This window comes from Balaenoptera physalus (assembly GCF_965194825.1).
Source record: "Balaenoptera physalus genome assembly, chromosome: 12".
Lineage (NCBI taxonomy): Eukaryota > Metazoa > Chordata > Mammalia > Artiodactyla > Balaenopteridae > Balaenoptera > Balaenoptera physalus.
Genome location: NC_138897.1, coordinates 431,893 through 448,472, shown reverse-complemented (window position 1 = coordinate 448,472; position 16,580 = coordinate 431,893). Strand labels below are relative to the sequence as shown.

At 54.1% G+C, this 16,580-nt stretch overlaps 1 protein-coding gene across 22 annotated transcripts in view; it reads right to left on the bottom strand.

The window, feature by feature from the left end:
- Window positions 1–14,166, bottom strand: part of PARD6G (par-6 family cell polarity regulator gamma) — a 202,164-nt gene extending 187,998 nt beyond the window's left edge. For 20 of the 22 annotated variants that reach the window (XR_014252040.1, XR_014252041.1, XR_014252042.1 and 17 more), the window contains exon 1: window positions 13,857–14,166. Coding sequence is in view for 8 of the 22 variants with exons in the window: in XM_082418409.1 (XP_082274535.1) it covers window positions 13,857–13,928 (72 nt within the window). In the remaining 14 variants the exon portion in view is untranslated. The remainder of the gene's footprint in view (window positions 1–13,856) is intronic. The other 2 variants (XM_082418414.1, XM_082418417.1) reach the window with 2 other exon arrangements.
- Window positions 14,167–16,580: the final 2,414 nt, after the last annotated feature.

The following is a 16,580-nucleotide window of genomic DNA, read 5'->3' as shown; positions in this document are numbered from 1 at the left end:
GCCGTTCTAGCGCTCAAGGAAGCCTTTACGATATGGAAAGTGAAAGAAAACACAACCCAACGGTAAATCCACAGTGTGATCCCAATCAGGTTGAAAATTACTTGGGTGCAACACAGAACAAAGCAGCAAGGCCCAACCCCGGGCCTGGGACTCCTGCCTAAGCCAAGAGCCCAGGGAGCTGTGTACACCTGGCCCACCTTCGGCCAGTGAAGCCAGGCTCTCTGGGCTGGGCCCAGGCACAGGGAGTTCTACAATGTTCTAGCTCCTGCTCAAGGTGTGCTCCCTGAAGCAGCAGCTCCAGCATCACGTGCAACCTGCTGGAGATGCAGGACCTCAGGCCCCAGGCCCAGGGAATCAGAATCTGCATTCTAACAAGATTCCCAGTAACCCAGGTGCACACTAAAGTCTCAAAAGCAGTGTCATAAACATCCCAGTCAGCATCTTGCCAGTAACCACTACGGGCTACTTTTTAGTACTCATTCATTCAACAAGATTTCACTGAATGCCCGATACGGGCCAGGCCCTGCGCCAGTGATGAGCGTCTTCGTGAGGCTGATGGTTTAGTTTGAGAGCCCAGCGTTGAGAGGTTGAACAGTAATCACATGTGCAAATGTGTAGTGACAAACTGAGAAACGTAAACAAAGGAGCTGCATGACACAGGCCCTGGTTTAAACTGTGTGCATGAGGAAAGCAACAAACAGAGGGAGAAGGGGCTGCAGCACATCACCCGCACGTGGCCCGAAGGAGCTCCCAACAGCCCAGGCATCGGTGGGGGAGGGGGCAGGACCTCACTGTGTGCACCAGGAGGCTGCCGGGGCAGCCCTGTGGGCTGTGACCTCCTATGTCCTGCTCTTCATCGGGGTGGGTCCTGGAGTCACAATCAACACGACATTCCAACCATAAAAGATCTCAGGAGCGTACATTCATAGGGTAAACGCCTGCACCTCGGGACCATTTCAGGACGGGGCCAAGGAACATGTGTACACAAGCATGCCATGTGGAAAACTGTGGAGAGACCTCCATTTATGGGATGCTCAGGCAGCACAGGTTGTCGTCCTAACGAGGCATCTGTCAGAGCGTGGGACCTGCCACGGGACGACCTCCTGGGCTGACACACTGGGACAGTTTAAAATCGGGCCACAGACCTGTGAGTCAGATGGGGTGGAGCCGACAGCAGAGCCTGGCCCCTTGCTGTGCCCCGTCCACCCACCTCAATCCACAGCAATGATGGCGCAGCTGTCAGCACCTGCAGAACTGCTCAGACAAGCACCAATTCCTGCATGAGGCTGCCAGACAGCTGCTGGGGACTGAGAACCCACTGCACTTGTGGTCACCTCTACGAGCCCCATGTGTGCTCCAGACAGGTGGGCACACACTCCTCTGCTCACGAATGCGTGACCGGCACCCGTGGACCCAGTACTGCTAAATGTAGGGGTGGGGCAGGGCTGAGAATGGAGGACAGAGAGATTTAGGAATACGGCCTGCGGTCCCTGCCTGGCAGGAGTTTCCACTGTAGTAGAGAAGGTGTGGTGGGCGCCAAGCTTTGCATGCACGCTCTATGTGACCCTAACGGCAACCCAGAGGTGTCACTGTTCCCATTTTACAGACCAGGAGACCGAGGCCCGGAAGGGTTCCATAACAGTGCACGGGTACAAGGCTAGTAAATGAAGGAACTGAGGCTAATACAGGGGAGAATTTAGACAAGACCTAAAGAGCGCCCATGGTGCGGGTGAGAATTCCAAGGGACAGGGACGCCCTATGTGGGAAGGGACGGCACGCAGACCAGCTGACAGCGTGGACAAAGGGGGGCCACGGTGGGGCTAGCAGCATGAACCAGAGCCGGGCTGCTCTAGGAGCTGGGGGTAAACGTGCAGGGAGACCCTGGTGTTGAGGTGGGGCTGGAGGACTGGAAAGTCCACCTGGGCCAGAGTGTGGAGGTAAATGCCAGGCTGCTCATCTGTCTTCGCCTCCACAGAACTTTCCTGGAACAGAGATCCACTCAGGCAGAGGACTGGAACCCCAGCCTGAGTAGGGAAGCAAGGTCACATTCGGACGTGAGCTCAGGATGCAGGGGAAAGCGTCAGTGTCAAGGGAGGGGATGGGCTGAGGCAGGATGCTGCCTGGGTCAGTGGTAGCTTATCACACAAAAGGCAGAGTCACCAAGAGCCAAGGCTCTGGATCAGTATACTAGGTTCAAATTCCTGACTCACCTTGACTGGCTGGGTGACTCTGGATAATTTCAACTTCTCCAAGCTTATTTCCTCCTTTGTAAAAGAGGGACAAAGTATATTCCTCATAGGGTTGTTGTGAGAACTGCATACACACCCATGTGCTGTTCTGAGTGAGATTCCAGCAAACAGCAGCCATTCACCAGCTTGCACTCGATCAGCTTGTTCCCGGAGCTTTTGCTCTTCTTGGACAAGCACGCGTGGAGAAGGTGCACAAGTCTTGCACTGAGCTAGACCTTCCACACGCATTCCCAGGGCTGTACTGAGCCCTTCTCAAAGAGCCAGACTTGCCAGCATCATAAAGTGTGAGACCTTTTGCTGGCGTGGGTTTATGAAAGACAGAGCAGGAAGCTCGTGGGTCCCCAACAGCAGCATTCCCTCCTTCAGCTGAGCCACCTTCCTAATTTCTGAAAACGAGTCACGGCTTCCATAGGCCCTGTCCCTTCCATCACTGGCGGGCAGTTATTTTTCAGGGCATTTTTCACAAAGAAACCACCTTTTTATAACTCTGTGAGAGAAAAGCTGTGCTCAGGACTGTGACCCTGACCCCGATCTCTGCATGGGGACTCAGAGCTGAGCTGAGCAGGCGCTGCCCACCCCCAGCCTCGCAATCCAAGGGGCCTCCGCTGAGTCACATGTCCAGTGTGCTAGGGACCCGGGAGGTCACCACTACACTGACCACAGCTGCAAAGAGCCTCTGCAGTGCTACAGAGGAAAAGGCTCTCCCTATACCCGCCCCATCTCCCTCCAATTCCAATCAGACTGTACACAGGCCAGAGCTCATGGGGCTGCCTAGGAGAGGGGATTTCACAGGATGCAGAAGGGATATTTAAGAAGCAGTGCAGCCCTGAGCTGGTGTCCAGGAGGTGCTGGGGAGGAAGGTGGAGTGACACATGCTGTGACTTCAGAGCACGTCTGGACCAGGTAGGTGTTGTCTATTTTCCATGAGGTGGAATCAGGGGAATGAGAACTAGATGGGAAGCAGGATGGCATAGCAATTGAGGGTTTAAGATCTGATTTTGCCACATGGCTGGGGCCTTGGCTGCGTGAGGTAACAGCCTGGTCAAGACCCCAGGTCCTCCTCTCTGCAGCCCATGCATAAGGTGTCACGAGCATCAGGGAAAACGTCTGTGACGAGTACCTGGCAGAAGGGCTGGCAGGAAGCTGGTGCACAGCTGACGCTCCAAGAAAGGCAGCTGCAACCATGAGACGCCACTGAGACGGACGAGAGAAGGTCACGCCTGCCTGGACTCTCCTCCAGGTGAGGCGACCTGGGTGGCAGCTGCTCCCACCAGCCTGGACCTAGCTCCTAGGGCAGGGAGGGAGCCCAGAGCCTGTGTGCTCCCCGGAAACTCGCTCCAGGAAGGACTGCAGGGCAACCCCGATAGCACACGCTTGCTCACTCTCAAGGGCTGGTCCTTGCTGATCCTCGGCCTGGCGGTGACCAGAGTCTGTGACCCACCGGGCGGGCTGAGAGGAGGCACCACTGATCAGCAGTGCGGTCGCATTCCTGGGAAACTGCTCCCAGCTCGGGGCAGCGCGGGGGGCGGGCGGCGGAGCACAGGACAGGTGGCTCCGAGCTCGAGACGAGCAGGGACGAAGCTGCTCCCGGGCAGCCCCTCTCCTGAGGATCCTCGACACACCGCTTCCCACAAGAGCATCCAGACGCACGGGCTTCCGCACCCCCCTTGCAGGCCAAGGGAGCACCTTCTTGTGAAATCTGGGTACCCTGCTCATCCCGCAGCTGTAGCTGCCGCCAGGAGCCAGGGGCCACCTCCTCCTCTGTGTGAAGGACCTTCCGGCAGGCAGAGTAGTCGGCTTTGCCCCATAGCAGCAGCCCGTTATCATTCCAGGACAGCGAGGGAAGTAAGGGCAGGGCCTGTGGGTGGGGAAGCAGTCGCTCAGGCCCCCAAGCGTGGAAAACAGGACACGAACATTACTCTAGTCTCCCAATTCCTCTAGCACAGCTGACCACGTAAAGACAGCCGCTGAACGGTCGTCACAGTTCTCTCCCACAGCCCTTACCCAGGGGCCCCAGGGTCCTTCCACAGCAACACACACTCCCAAAGGAGGCCGTCGGGGGTGCTTTCTGCCCCTGTGCATCCGTGCCCCATGTCCTGTCTCGGAAGCAAAGGCACGGAGAGATCTGCTCTGTAGACTGATGGACATACCATCCAGCTTTCGACAGGCACACTCACGCCGTGAAACGGAAAATAAACATGCCGGATCACCAGGCAGGACTTTTAGGGAGAGCGAAGAAATTCCCGAAGGCAAAGGATGCGGTTCACCAACATCCTCAGGTGTGTGAGTGGTGAGCTGCAGGGCGACACAGGCACACCCCCAGGTGAAGGCCACGTGAAGTTCCTGGCTCCACAGCCCGCCACGGTCAAGGCCGCCGTGAGGGTCTTCGTTCCGCGTGGGAAACTCAGACAGTTTTCAAAAGGACAACTGTGCACCGTCACCAAAGAGACTGTGGCAGAGGTAGAGGACACGTGTACGGACACCAGGGGGGAAGCGGCGGTGGGGAGGTGGTGGGATGAACTCGGAGACTGGGATCGACACGAACACACTGATGTGTATGAAACAGATGACTAATAAGAACCTGCTGTATAGAAAATAAATAAAATAAAATTCAAAAAAAAAAAGAGACTGTGGCATGAGCTGTCCTGGACCCGTTGAGCAGCACCAGGCCCGTCCTTGTTCATGTCGTGTCTCAGTTTCTCTCCGAGCACCTGGCCCAGCAGAAGGGCCCACACAAGGTAGTACGGGGTAGAGCGGGGCAGAGGAAGGCAGGACAGCCGCAACTCAAACTGCAGAATTAAATGAAGGACCGGGGCGGGGGGAGGCTTCCCTGGTGGGCCAGTGGGTAGGACTCCACACTCCCGATGCAGGGGGCCCGGGTTCCATCCCTGGTCGGGGAACTAGATCCTGCGTGCGTGCCACATCTCAGAGTCTGCGTGCTGCAACTAAAGATCCCGCACCCTGCAACTAAGACCTGGCGCAACCCAAATAAATAAATACATAAATATTTTTTTAAGTAAATAAATAAAGGAAGGACTAGGAAGGCCCTTCAATTCTGTAAGACAAATTCCTGATTTGTTTGGATTCAGTAATCAACAACTAATTAATAAGCTGTGGCTCAAGGCCTTCGGGAACTCCTTAACCCTCAGGACCCTACAACAGCTGCTCCACCCAAATCCACCCAAGTCCAGTGCTGGAGCCTGCACACCTGACACTCCAGAAGAGCCACAGTGGGCTGTGCGCTAGCCTGACCAGGACCTCCGCCAGCCGGCCCCCAGCAGCATCGAGAACGGCTAGTGAAATTCACAGGCACGCTGAAGAGGAGCTCACAGGAGGCTTTGGCCACCTGGACCTCCAGCAACGCAGACGGATGCACAAGAATACTTTTTTTTTAAACATCTTTATTGGAGTATAATTGCTTTACAACGATGTGTTAGTTTCTGCTGTATAACAAAGTGAATCAGCTATACGTATACATATATCCCCATATCCCCTCCCCCTTGCCTCCTTCTCCCACCCCTCTAGGTGGTCACAAAGCACCGAGCTGATCTCCCTGTGCTATGCAGCTGCTTCCCACTAGCTATCTATTTTACATTTGGTAGTGTATATATGTCCATGCCACTCTCTCACTTCGTCCCAGCTTACCCTTCCCCCTCCCCATGTCCTCAAGTCCATTCTCTACGTCTGCGTCTTTATTCCTGTCCTGCCCCTAGGTTCTTCAGAACCATTTTTTTTTTTTTAGATTCCATACATATGCACTAGCATACGGTATTTGTTTTTCTCTTTCTGACTTACTTCACTCTGTATGACAGACTCTAGGTCCGTCCACCTCAATACAAATAACTTAATTTCGTTTCTTTTTATGGCTGAGTAAAATTCCATTGTATATATGTGCCACATCTTCTGCACAAAGGAATACTCTGAATCCATAAAAAACAGATCTCTGGATGCACACAACACGGACGGACGTCGCGCCTGAGAACCAGCGCGCTCATCTTTGGTGACAGAGACCCTGATGGTGGCTACGCTGGGGACGGGTGCTGACCGCACAGGGCACGAAGGAACCTCCTGAAGGCCGCAGTGTTCCACACTGTGATGGGCACAGTGCTCACCGGGCGTGCAAACACGTAAAATTTCATCAAGCCACACGCCTGAGGTTAGTGTACTTTACTGTCACACACACCGCACTCCACACAGGAGAGGTTCCCTGGTGTGAGGCGGGGCTGGAACAGTTTCCTGAAAAGGCAGCTGTTTCAGCCTTGAGGCGCGGCAGAGCTTCCCCGGTAAGTGTAGGAGAGGATCAGGTGGCAGAAGGTCAGCCCGTGGACCCGGGGAGGGTGACAAACTAAGAATTTACTAGGGATGGGCCACGCGGGAGGCTCTGGGTGCTTTTCACACTCTTTAAGCGACAAAAGCTTTTTTTACTTCCCTCAAGTAAAATGCCACACATATACCCCAAAATACAGAGCACATGCTCTGGCTGGGGATGGTGAGGGGAGCCCACCCCCTTTGCAGAGCCCCGGAGGAACACAGTCTTGGGGAGTCGGAGAGGTGGATGGTGGGGTGCGGGAGACATATCCCTGGACCCCAGGAACCTGGGAAGCACTGAATTTAGGGGACAGGGAAAGGAGGCATCAAAGGTAACTGCTGTCCCAGCTGTAACAGTGAGTGCCCTGTCCTGCTACCCCTATCCTATGGGTAACACAGGGCTGCCCAGGCGGCTCTGGCAGAGGAGGCAGGTAGGGCCAATGGGGTTTACGAGGAAGAGGGGCGAGCACTGCTCGTGGAGGTGCACGGGAGCTGGCTCTGACGACGTGCCCCGAGCTGGGCCCCTGCAGCTCTCAGCCGACAATTTAGCACTAAGGAAATAAGGAGACACTAACAACAGCAGCAATGTCCACGCGGACTTTTAAATCAGCTTCCTCTGAACTTCCAAATTTTCTCTTCTTTGTTCAGCTCATCTTCTACCCCGTTCTTTCCCTTCCCCTCCGTGGCACTAGCAGGCAGGGGACAAGGCCCCGGAACCCTCTCAGAGATGCCCTGGGAATAGGTCAATTGGTGAATCCAGCTTTGGTCACCTTCCTCAAAAAGCAGTTCTTTTTGAAAGTACCCTGACAGACCACTTCTGAACTAGTAGCTGTCAGGAAAATCATCTGATTTCAACTCAACTAACATTTATTGGGTACCTACTGCATGCAAAGCACTGCTTGTCACATTTTAGCCGCTGAATTTTTTCCTTGGCGCGTGCTACTGAGAAACGCAGCACAGGGAGAGAGATAGAGTCCCCAGATGCGTAAAAGTGGGGGCCAGAGCCCAGCTGCTTCTGGAAGCAAGGAGGGGAGAAGATGTTCTGACTCATCTCAAAGCAGCCCGCGCAGGCACCGTTGTTGCTGACGCCAGAGAAGGTAAGAGCAGTTCCTGGATGCCCGAGCACCGTGACTGGTCTTGCTATGTGGGCAGGATGGCCAGGGTGCACCGGAAACCTCTGGTCTCAAGATGTGAAACTGTGGACTTGGTGACACTTTGGATATCAGAATGAAGGACCCCCGCATCCACCCACTCCGATATGCCCACCAGCGACTGATCCTTCATTGGATCACACGTTTTTAAGGTGGGGATACTGGCTGTCTTGGTTACCTTTGTACCCCAGCACGAACCCCACACCTGTCACACTGTAGTTGCTCAGTAAATGAATACATCAATGGATGGTAGGCTTTTAAGAGTAACTACTGAACGCTGGACTTCCCTCAAGGCCACACGGCTAGAACCTGCTCCCGGGATGGAAGAAAAGTAGAACTTCCTCCCCCAAAGCACTAGGCCTAACCCTTCCAAACTCCAGATCCAGACAGCCCGAGAGGGACTGCCTCATTCTACACGGGGTGAGCTGTGAACACGTGCGTCAGTATCCGGACCTGGACTTGAGGGCTTGCCAGAGGCGGGGGGGCAGCAGCCCTCCTCCAACAGGGCCACAGACCGTCCATGGTAAAGAGCACGGGGTCTGGAGCCAAAGTGCCTGAGCTCGCTGACCCGGGCCAGCTTAGTGGAACCACCTTGATTTTTCAGTGTTCTCTTGTGTGATGGAGGTTAGAACAGAACCCATCTGGCAAGGTTGTGATGGGGATTAATGAATTATTATTTGTGATGTATTTAGAATATATACGTATGTGGTTAACCAAACATTAAGAAATATTTCTGAATGCAACCTCTACACAGAGGGCAGCATCCAGCCCGGACCCTCTCTATAGCCCCAGTGTGTTCAGGGCAGCCTCAGAGGAGGGCTACAGGCTGTGTGTTGGGGCTAGAAAGGGGCACAGCAACTCGCATTGCTCCCCAGGTTCACAGCTGAGGAGAAATCTGCCGAGAGGAAGTGGGGAGCCTATAAACATGGAAACGGCTAGTTGACCTAATGCAACTGCCAGACCGCTGAGGCCCCTTTCACAGATGCCTCTGCCGTCGTCATTCCAAGCTCCTTCCTTGCTTGCCTCTAAAAGTCCAGGAGGCCCCTTCATGGGAAAGAGGCAGGATGCCTCTCTATTTTCGCCGATTCAGGATGTGATTCACAAACATTAGAGCTCCTGACACCTAGAAGCAACCTCGAATGGCTGCATCTCCCAGGCCCTGACACTCCTTTCCTTCCCTAAGATTGGAAGAGCCCTCTATCTGAAATGTCATGGGTCCTAGGAAAGGGCTTGAACCCCTGCTAACTGGGGTGCCCCTAGGAAGGCCCATAGGGCTTTCTGCTGCTCACGGGCCACAGACCCACAGGCGGTGGGCAGCAACACCATCCGTGCCCACCAGACTGACACTCCCCACCTGGGTCCCTGAAGAGAGTCTCCTCTAGATGCAACTTCCCAAATCAAGTTACAGAACCTGTTTAAACACAGACATGCACAGATACAACAAAACCGGAATCTTAAAAGGGTGTAGCCAAACACACAGGTGAGTCAAACCGTGTCAGGCGGTTCTCAACTGGCCCACAGGAGGCAAGTGCCCAGCCACCCGATGGGGAGGGCCTGGCCCAGGCTCCAGCCCCCAGATGGAAGGGCATGGCCAGGCAGCCAACAACCTCAGCAGAGACAAGATGTGGGACCACAGGGAACACTGTCACCTAGCACCATCTGCAGTGATTGGAAAATCTCCTGTGGACAAGCGGCTCCATAACTCAGTAAAAAATAAGAACACTAACCAAAAAAAAAAAAAAAAAGAAGGGTGGAAAGAAACAGGCAGCTAAAAATAGACATACAAATAGCTAACAAATATAAGAATTTTCTATTCATTAATAACCCAAGAATACAAATTAAATGGGGTAGTGCTTCACTTATCTAAATGGGAAAGAATAAGAAAATACCCAGTACTGGAGGCAGGGAGAGGGCTAGATATGAAACAAGGTATACACATTTATAGAAGAGACTTTCTGGAAGTAAATTCAGCAATATGTACTCAAAGCCTTAAAAATGTGCATACTTTTCACTTAGTAATTTCACTTCTAGGAATCTGTCCTAAAGAAATAATAAAAGTTCTGCACTGAATTAAGGGAATCAGTATTCTTTGTATACTTTTTATGATATACATTCTACATGGACTCTTTATATAAAGATTTAAATGCAAAGTTGTTATTCACAGCATTGTTTATTCTAGGAAAAAACTGGAAATAACCCAATAGGATATTAGTTAGATTAATTATGGTTTACACATAAGATGGAATACTACGTAGTCATTTCAAAAATATGTTTTCTAAAAATATTAATGACATGAGAAAACACTTTACACTTCACTGTTAAGTTGAAGGTGGAAACTTGAAGGCTACAGAATAATATACCTATAAAATATGACTCTGATTCTGTAAAGCAAAGACATCTGCATGTATACATGCATATAAAGGGTCAGAAGGACATGCGACCACACTTTGGATGTGAGAATTACCCCCTTGTGCCTGTTATGGTTTCTACATTTTCTACAATGGTAATGCATTTGTTTAGAATGCAGAAAAGTCCCCAACGTTATCCAAACCAAGCAGCCAAAACTGGATTAAAACCTGTAGAGGTGTTACTCTCCCCCCACACAATGGATACAACAAGCCATGGGGGCGTAAACACAGTCCTGGGTTCCTGTCACCAGCACCGTGACAAAGGCCATAAGATGGCAGAAACACGGGGAAGGGGTCAGAGGATGCAGAAAGCTTGGCCTGGTGAAGACATCAGGTGGGCCTCGTAGGAGAGGGTCATCAGGATAGGGCAGATTCTTCGAGAAAACATTTCAGGTGGGGGTTAAGCCACATAAACGGGGCCCAGAGGCTGAAGAGAACACGGATGAGGCCTGAGGGGTAAGGAAACCGGGGAAAAAATGGGCCTCATTTAACACAGGGGCCTCCAGCCAGAGGGTGAGGGCTCAGTGAACAGCAGCTTGCGGAGATGGGTAGCTGTGTTCCTCTAGGCTTTTCAGGCATGTGGCTCACAATGGCCCCGGGCGGCCTTCTGCCTTCTCCTCAAACAAGTCATCCCCAATTACTCTGCCCCTGTAGACCCCTCCCCCAGCATTGGCCTTCCTGCTGCCCCTCTGATGGGCCAAGACTTGCTCCCCTCGGCCTGAAACATGCTCCCTCAGACAGCTGCACAGCCCCTCCCCACTGCAGGTCTTACAGGGAGAGAGGAAAAAGTCAGAGTGAGTGTGAAATGGTGGCCCCATTAACCAAAACTGGGGAATCAGAAGTGCGTGCACCTAGAGGGGTGGGATAGGGAAGGTGGGAGGGAGACACAGAGGGAGGAGATATGGGGATATATGTATACATATAGCTGATTCACTTTGTTATAAGGCAGAAACTAACACACCATTGTAAAGCAATTATACTCCAATAAAGATGTTAAAAAAAAAAAAAAGAAGTGCATGCAGCTGGTGGGGAGAGAAATAGATGCATCACAGGTATTAAAACAGAAATGCTGGGGAAGAGTCAGGGGCTATATGATGGGGAAGAGCCACTAGGTCAAGATACTGTCTCTGTCTCCGAGGCTTTGGGAATTGACCAGCTGTGGCAGATGGCTAATGCCAAAAATTCTGAGAGGATCAGATTTTCAGACCTGATATCCTGAAATGCCACAGAATCCTGATCTGCAGTGCTTAACTCTTATAATTGTGGGTACTCTGCAGTTTAAAAGTACTTCATTACCTCATTTGATCCTGGAAGGCTAGCAGAATAGGTACAATGACCATTTTACAGATGTGAAATAACTAAGGCTCAGAAGAGTTAAATAACTTGCCTGAAAACTCCAAAGGGTAGGTGGCAGAACTCCAAAGGGACTCAGCTCCCGGGCACCACTTTCTCCACATACAAACCCAGGTGTTACGGTGCTACCTTTAGATGGCAGAAAGACATCACTGTCGTAACGTTTGGCCTCCCATATTTTGACATCAGCAGCTGGACTAAGGCTCCCTGCAGAGATGGACTCCATGCGTGCAAGTGTTCACTACCAAGTGGGTGGGTGGGAGGGAGGGCGTGTGCAGAGGGACGAGCCACGTGGACCCGCTGGACAAAGAGTAAGGCAAGCCCCTCTTCCGAAAGGGCAGGGGCCGCTCGTGGCGGTGTGCGTACAGCCAGCCAGCCCAGCAGGGCCCAGGCAAAACTTTCGCTCTGCCACTCACCCCCAGTGGAGCATTCGATGCACCTGAACTTGAACCCAGGCTTGGGCCATGGGGCAGTGCCCCTTCTTCACTGGGGAGTTAAGAAGGTGGGGCACCCTGAGGCAACCCGCTGGGCCACCCAAATGCCCACAGCCCCCAGCTCCCCAGGAGAGGCAAAGGCAGACTCCTACTCTCCAGTCCCCAGGGGCCCTCACAGTGTCCACAGTCCAGAACTGCAGGATAAGGCCTGGTGAGGACATTTCCTCCAGGGCTGTCCCTCTGGACGGACCCTCTGGAGTTGCATCTGGTCAGGCAGCTGCAAGCCGCCCGTGGCTACTGAGCACAGGGAATGTGGCCAGTGAGACTCAGGAACGGCATGTGATGTTAATCACTTAGAACCAAACTGCCACCGTGAAAGGGCAGCAGGAGGTACCCTTGCGATCGGAGTGGTCTGTGTTGTGACCGTGCTGGGTCTCAGGAATGCGCACACGACAAAAGTGTGTGACCCAAAAACACCCCGTGAACAAGTCTGATGAGGCCCTGGACGTGACACTGTGATACAAGATGTTACCTTTGGGGAAGTCTCTGTATTCTTTTTCACAACTGCCTGTTAATCGATGATGATCTCAAAATAAACAGTTAAAACGAAACACCACACGTGCTCAGTGGCTATTGCAGGGAACAATGAGCCACCTTCCCACTGAGTTGAAGAAACGTCAATTACTTGGGGCTCCCACTCAACGCCTGTCGGTTCTTCTCCCCCACACAACTCATAGCGGGCACTTCTGATTCCGGGGTGTGGGCACTCTGGGGCTAAAAGCGGGGAGGAGTGCGGGTCGAGGGTCCCAGAATTAGCATACGGGGTACTTAGAGATGAGGGGTTCCGAAAAAGACTGTCCAACAAGATGGTGATGAAATGCCGCAACTCACTGCAGTGGGGTTCCCGCAGAGAATCCCCCGTCCTCGGAGGAAGCCCTGTAACTCCTTCGCCAAAGGACGCCCCTTGGCCGGTAGGGGCAGCCCAGGCAGGGGGCCGCCGGGTTCGTCTTCCCAGAGACCGGACCGGGGCACACACGCCCCGCGACCCAAGCGTGCACAGAGTTGGAGGTCAGAACCCACCCTCGCGTCCGGCCCCCTCCCACCAACCACTCAGTCTCCTCCGCCTTGCTTGACCGAGGCGAGGGCCGCGCAGAGAACGGGCGAGAGCCGGATCCCAGGCTGCGGTAAGCTGGGCCCCCTCCCTCCAGGACCCTGAACAACTGCAGCTCCTGCTCTGCCGCGGGGTCCACCACTGAGACCCTCGCAGACAAAAGCGTCTGCCGCGAAGTAGCCGCCCCCGCAAAGGGCAGAAGCGCCAGATCCTATCAGCCAATTACCCAAACGCGCACAGCAACCCGCAAGTTCGGGCACGCTGGGGCCGGGGCGCGGGCAGCGGGAGGGGCCGCCGGCCCGGCGCGCCCGGGCAATCTGGGCCTGGGGCGCGCCGGGAGGCTGAGGGACTGGTACAGAGGGCCGGGCCGGGGGCTGAGGGTCCGGTCCAGGGATCGGGGACCGGCTGCCCGTCTCCCCTCACCGGTTCCGAGACTCCTCCGCAATGAAGGAGGCGGCGCGGCCAGGGCCCTCCCCTGGCCCGGGCCCCCGAGGCCCCTCCACGGCCCCGAATCCGAGCAGCCCCCGGGTCGCCCCGGAAATGTCGCCCCTCCACCGTGCGGCGCGCCGGGTCGCCGCCAGCTTGTGGAACAAAAGAGCCGCTCTCGCAGAGGGTCAGGCGGCCGCGCGGCCCTCCGAGCGCCGGGGCTCCAGCTGAACCCTATCGGGGTGCCGGGCTTTGTGCGCGCGCAGGGGCGGGAAGGATCGCGGGACCCCTGCACATCCCACGGACGGCGCCGCGTTCCAAAGTTGGCGCCGGCCCGTCTCGCACCTCCCAGTCCCCTTCGGGGTGCCCATTCATTCGCGGGGGTGGGGGGCGCAGACCGCCGGCCCCCGGCTCACCTTGCTCTTGACTTCCACCGCGCTGCAGTCGTAGAAGCGCAGGGTCTGAGACTTGTGGAAACTCCGGTTCATGGTTCCGGCCCCGCTTAGCCTCGTCTTCGCCCTCGCTCCTCGCTACGGGGGCTGCAGAAGGACCCCGGGTGCAATACCCGCCGCCGCGGCCCCGACCCCGGCCCGCGCTCGCTCGGCCGCGGGGCAGCTAGAGTGCAGCGGCCCGAGCTGGGCTGGCCGCGCGCCTTGGGCACTCCAGGGGCCGCGCGCGGGAGGAGCGGGGGAAGCCGGCGCGCGCCGCCCCGAGGACCCGCCCCCCGAGCCCCTAGAACCCACGTCCCGCCCCGAGCCCAGAGGATCCGCCACCAATCCCCGCCCCGCGCCCAGAGCATCCGCCGCCAATCCCCGCCCCGCACCCAGAGGACCCGCCCCCCACGCCCCGCCCCGCGCGCCGACGACCTGCCCCGCGTCGCCAGCACTCGTACCCCGAGGACGCGCCCGGAGCTCGGAGGACACGCCCCCACGAGCCCCAAGGGCCCACGTCCTGCTCCGCGTCCCGTGGATCCGTCGCCAATCCCCGCCCCGCGTCCCGAGGACCTGTTTCCCGAGGACACGCCCCACGCCGAGAAAACCGGCTCGCGTTCCCGAGGACCCGCCCCACGAGCCTCAAGGCCCAGACTCGCGCCCTGAGGATCCACCTCCCGAGCCTGGAGGACACGCCCCCTGCCCCGAGGACTCACCCAACGCCCCGCCCAGGGCTCGCCGACCCGCCCAGGGCTCGCCGACCCGCCCCCCCAGAACCCGCCGCCAATCCCCGCCCTGTGCCCCGAAGACCCTCCCCCAGCCCCGCCCCGCGGACCCGCCCCCAAAGACGCCTCGCCCGGGTAGGTGCGTGCTCCAGTCCGCAAAATCAAGAGCGGGGAAGAGACGCCGCGCTGACCCACGCGGGGCGCCTCATTCCCACCTCGGCGCCCACGCTTTTTCTCCCTTGCTCGCTCCCGCCAAGCTTGTGTTTGCCTCCACCAGTCGGCCAAGGAGGGGGGCTGATTTTGGGTGATCTTTAACGTTGTCTTGGATGATAGGGGAATCATAGGAGGCGTGACGCCCTTGGGTCCACGTGTCCGTAGGAGCTGCCAGGTGGTAGATGGTCTGGGCGAAGGTTCTGCCCGAGGCAAACTCCTAAGGCATAGTCTAGCACAGGCCGAAGTAAAGGGATAGGGAAGGGTCAGAAGCATCTTATAGGCCTGTCTGATGAGAACGAAGACTTCTGCCACGGCTGGTAGAAAAAAGAACATGTTAGGAGAAAGAGGTCATCATTTGTTAGCAATGACATGGTACTTATTATCTAGAGAGCTCTGGAAGCGGGGCTGCCAAAACCAACATCCTCGCTCTTGAGGTATTTGTAATGAAGCTAAGAACACAGGACAAATAGGTGTTTCAAAATTATTGTAAAGTATACTATATGAGTTTACAATCCAATTTTAGTTTATTATATAATTTTTCTTAGTGTAAATTCATAGGAGGAAAAGGAAGAGGAAATACAAACTTGCTAATTTAATTATTATACATACAGAAGGGTGTGTTAGTTAAATGCATGGTTTTATATGTAATCAAGGACTTCCCTGGTAGCGCAGTGGTTAAGAATTCGCCTGCCAATGCAGGGGACACCGGTTCCATCCCTGGTCCGGGAAGATCTCACATGCCACGGAGCAACTAAGCCCGTGCCCCACAACTACTGAGCCTGCGCTCTAGAGCCCGTGAGCCACAACTACTGAGCCCGCGTGCCACGACCACTGAAGCCTGTGCGCCTAGAGCCAGTGCTCCGCGACAAGAGAAGCCACCGCAATGAGAAGCCCATGCACCGCAACGAAGAGTAGCCCCAGCTCGCCGCAACTAGAGAAAGCCCACATGCAGCAACAAAGACCCAACGCAGCCAAAAATAAATAAATAAAAAATAAATTTCTAAAAAAAAAATTAAACTACGTTAAAAAATAAATGTAATCAAGAAGAAATTTAGGAAACAATATAACCCCTCCAAATTTTCAGAACATTTTATGTATATATATATATATAGAGAGAGAGAGAGAGAGAGAGAGAGAGTGTGAAACGAATGCAAACACGTTGTGAAATACTTATTAAATTCTATAGACAGAAAAAATAAAGTAAATAGGAACTGAGAGTATATATATATATATATATATATATATATATATATATATATACATCTGTCATGCCTGTAAATGTGAATGAGATAAAATTCACCTATTTTAAGACTTTCAGATTTGTTCACTAAGTAATACCCAGTCAAAAACAGTAAACAAGAGGGGCCCTCCCTGATGGTCCAGTGGCTCAGACTCCACGCTCCCAATGCAGGTGGCCCACGTTTGATCCCTGGTCAGGGCACTGGATCCTGCACGCCGAAACGAAGATCCCCAAGGGGCAACGAAGATCCCCGCATGCAGCAACTAAGACGGACGCCGCCAAATAAATAAATAAATAAATATTTAAAAAAAAAAACGGTAAACAAGAGACATAACTACAACAAAGTGACATAGAAAGGATGAAATTTAAAATATCAGTAAAAGGGAGAAAATGGGGGTTCTTAATTTAAGATTATGTTGCTTTAGGGACAAAGGCATTACCTCATTTAATGAAAATGAGCCTTCAGACACCACAGATGAGAGGATTTTTTTTTTAAGGAAAACAAGTCACATGGGCAAAATTTTTCTTTAG